The sequence below is a fragment of the Triticum dicoccoides genome, unplaced genomic scaffold (assembly GCF_002162155.2).
Source record: "Triticum dicoccoides isolate Atlit2015 ecotype Zavitan unplaced genomic scaffold, WEW_v2.0 scaffold175961, whole genome shotgun sequence".
Taxonomy (NCBI): domain Eukaryota; kingdom Viridiplantae; phylum Streptophyta; class Magnoliopsida; order Poales; family Poaceae; genus Triticum; species Triticum dicoccoides.
In genome coordinates this window covers 1-2,579 of record NW_021223712.1, presented here as the reverse complement: position 1 = coordinate 2,579, position 2,579 = coordinate 1, and the positions used below count along the sequence as shown (strand labels likewise).

The window sequence follows — 2,579 nt, the reverse complement described above, 5'->3', positions numbered from 1 at the left end:
AAATACTCCAGAACAAGAGAATGAAATCACCTTCACCATACTTAAATTGGGAGGTTCTATGAATAAAATTTAGCAAGCTCGGGCCTTTTTGCTCAATCAATGTTCATCCATCACCCAACAACAGGTGTTCTCTACCTTCACGGCTACATATGTATCAGCTGAAAACTCTCTTATGTTATTTAATTCAGTATGGCAATGAATTCAGAAATTATAAGCGAGCTCAACAGCTAGACTGCCAACTTAGCAAGAATGCAGTAATTTCTCTAACCTAGGTCTCATGAGGAAATAAGAGTTTGACAATTGCACATTGAATACAATCTAGCATAGCTAAGGCAATCATGAAACCTTCCGTGGGCACGAAAGGGTTATACCTTCACAATCATGTGCGTACTGAATTGTGTTGATTCCCCAGGTTATGCCACAGGCCACATCTATCAAGAAAAACTTTGTTGAGTACATCACAAATTTTATCTAGGGAGAGACAAAGACTTTGAAATGGTATTAGCTATACAATGAACAGATTGGTTACACATACTAACCAGATTTTTGGGTTTTCATACTAGACCCTCATGTGCCACCTGCACGTGCATGTGTGGAGAGAACTTTACAAAGCTGGAAGAATGTACAACTCCAAGATGGAGCCCTGCATATATATAGTAAATAGAATAAACATTTTGATCAGACTTGAGATTGTGCAGTAATCAGGTAAACCAAATGAAGAAAATTTGACTTGACACATGGGATTAGAAAGAAGCAAGGTAAATACTATGCATTAGTTTCTACGAAAAATACACGTGCCATATTTATTAGTTTCTGCTGAGAGGGAAGTGCCACCCAAGGCTTTGATGTTGGAACAGTGTGTCAATGCAGAGAATTGTACAACGACAGAAGAATTTACAACTTCATGGCTGAACCTGAATAGTATTAAAAACACGCACCATTCAGACTAATGCAATAATAACAGAAACCAAACCTGCGCAAGAATTAATGATTTGTGGTGTATGGGATAACGAAAAAAAAACAAGGTAACTAATGGTGGAGAACTGGGGATGTACACATAACAAGGAGTATGTTTTTTGCAAGTTAGACTCTAACATTCAGCAGCCTATAACGTATACATGAAGCGAAAAATGTCCGAGAAAATCAAAACAACAAAATGCAGATCAGGAAACAATGTGTGTTTTTTCATTTGCAAACAGTGGACGGGAAATACAGCACCACAGGGTGATTAATTATGCATGTACTAACCAGTTTTACGTGAAGGATGGGAGAAACAAACTCAGACCATCATGCTTGCGCTGGTAACCTTGCTCGGAATTGTAGGAAGCTAGTAGAAGAACCCTGCGAAGTAGATTAAAACAACCCAGTCGTCTTATTAGATGAAATATAGCAGTTAACTGCGATATGAATCAAACGAAACAAAAGGAAATGGCTACGAAGTTGAGAATCGAGTAGGCAGAGGATGGAACTGGGAATGAGTACAAAGATAGAGGGAAGTGTTTGTTATGTACCTTGGATTGAGTAGGTTCTGACAATAGGGATGGTTCCTATCAGATAATTCAGATTGCGGCACTCCCTTTTGAGCTCTTTACTGTTGCCATCATGGACATCTAACACTCGCATTGAACTTGGAAGGCCATCCTTGGGCAGCGACTTGATGGCATCACACTCGATAATCATCAGTATTTCCAGAGAACTCGGGAGGCTGTTCGGCAGCGACTTGATGGCAGCACAACGTTCCATCTCCAATTTCCGCAGAGAGATCGGAAGGCTGGGCAGCGACCTGATGGCTGAACACGCGCATATCACTAATTGCTTGAGGTTGATAAGCTTGTCTAGCCCTGCAGGGAGGCGCTGCAGCTTGTTCCCCCCGTGAAAACGGATCCTCTCAAGAGAGGTCAGAAGCTGAAGGGCCTCCTCTTGCTCCTCTGCCAAGCGCTCTATCTCCTTGTCAAAACCGAACTCTAATCTGGTGAGGGTAGCAGAGAGGAGGCTGCAGATGGAAACATCAAGGACTCCTGTGTTGTTCTCCGTACTCAGATCGAAGAGCTTAGAGGAACGGGAAAAAACCTCTCTGTCATGTGGGTCTGACGGACCGGAACCAGCAAAGAAATCGGAGGTAGGAGTAGTAGTGTAGACGGTTAGTTTTGTTAGGCTGCCATTGGCTAGAAGAGGCCATAGGCCCTCATCTCTTGAAGCTCCCCACATATTCAAGAATAATTTAGTGAGAGAGGTGAGGTTTGAGAGGAGTTGCAGCGTCTCCATGTATCTCACGCAGCTTAGAGTGAAGTCTTGCAGGCATGCCGGGAAAGGGAAACAAGATGATGGCCGGGAGGAATAGGAAGAGAGGAACTCGTCGCAACATATAACATACAAGACGCGAAGGGAGCAGAGACGCTGGAGCCCCCCTCCCCTTACTTCTCCCGCTGCCGATTGCTGGTCGTTGTTATGCAGTGGGCCAGAGAGCAAGCTCATCTTTTTGCAATCTAAAATCTGCAACTCTTGTAGCTGGGGAGGCAAGAGCAGGAGTCCTTCTGTTGCCGCTGCTGTTATTATATCCCCCTCTCCTGTATGTTGCC

At 43.5% G+C, this 2,579-nt stretch overlaps 1 protein-coding gene across 2 annotated transcripts; it reads right to left on the bottom strand.

Annotated features, from left to right (window-relative positions):
- Positions 1 to 6: 6 nt before the first annotated feature.
- On the bottom strand, positions 7 to 2,573 carry LOC119344614. Of its 2 annotated transcripts, XM_037615001.1 has the most exons (4): positions 1,512 to 2,573; positions 1,249 to 1,341; positions 540 to 643; positions 7 to 431 (listed from the first exon to the last, which is right to left on the bottom strand). In XM_037615001.1, the coding sequence occupies exons 1-2, from the start codon at positions 2,473 to 2,475 to the stop codon at positions 1,328 to 1,330; spliced, it is 978 nt and encodes a 325-aa protein (XP_037470898.1). In that variant the 5' UTR covers positions 2,476 to 2,573; the 3' UTR covers positions 7 to 431; positions 540 to 643; positions 1,249 to 1,327. The 2 variants fall into 2 exon arrangements, with proteins under 2 accessions (XP_037470898.1, XP_037470899.1); XM_037615002.1 differs by lacking the exons at positions 7 to 431; positions 540 to 643 and adding an exon at positions 650 to 914.
- Positions 2,574 to 2,579: the final 6 nt, after the last annotated feature.

What these genes read in the sequence shown, in the direction of transcription:
- LOC119344614 (XM_037615001.1), bottom strand. Translation starts at nt 2,475, where the DNA reads ATGAGCTTGCTCTCTGGCCCACTGCATAACAACGACCAGCAATCGGCA.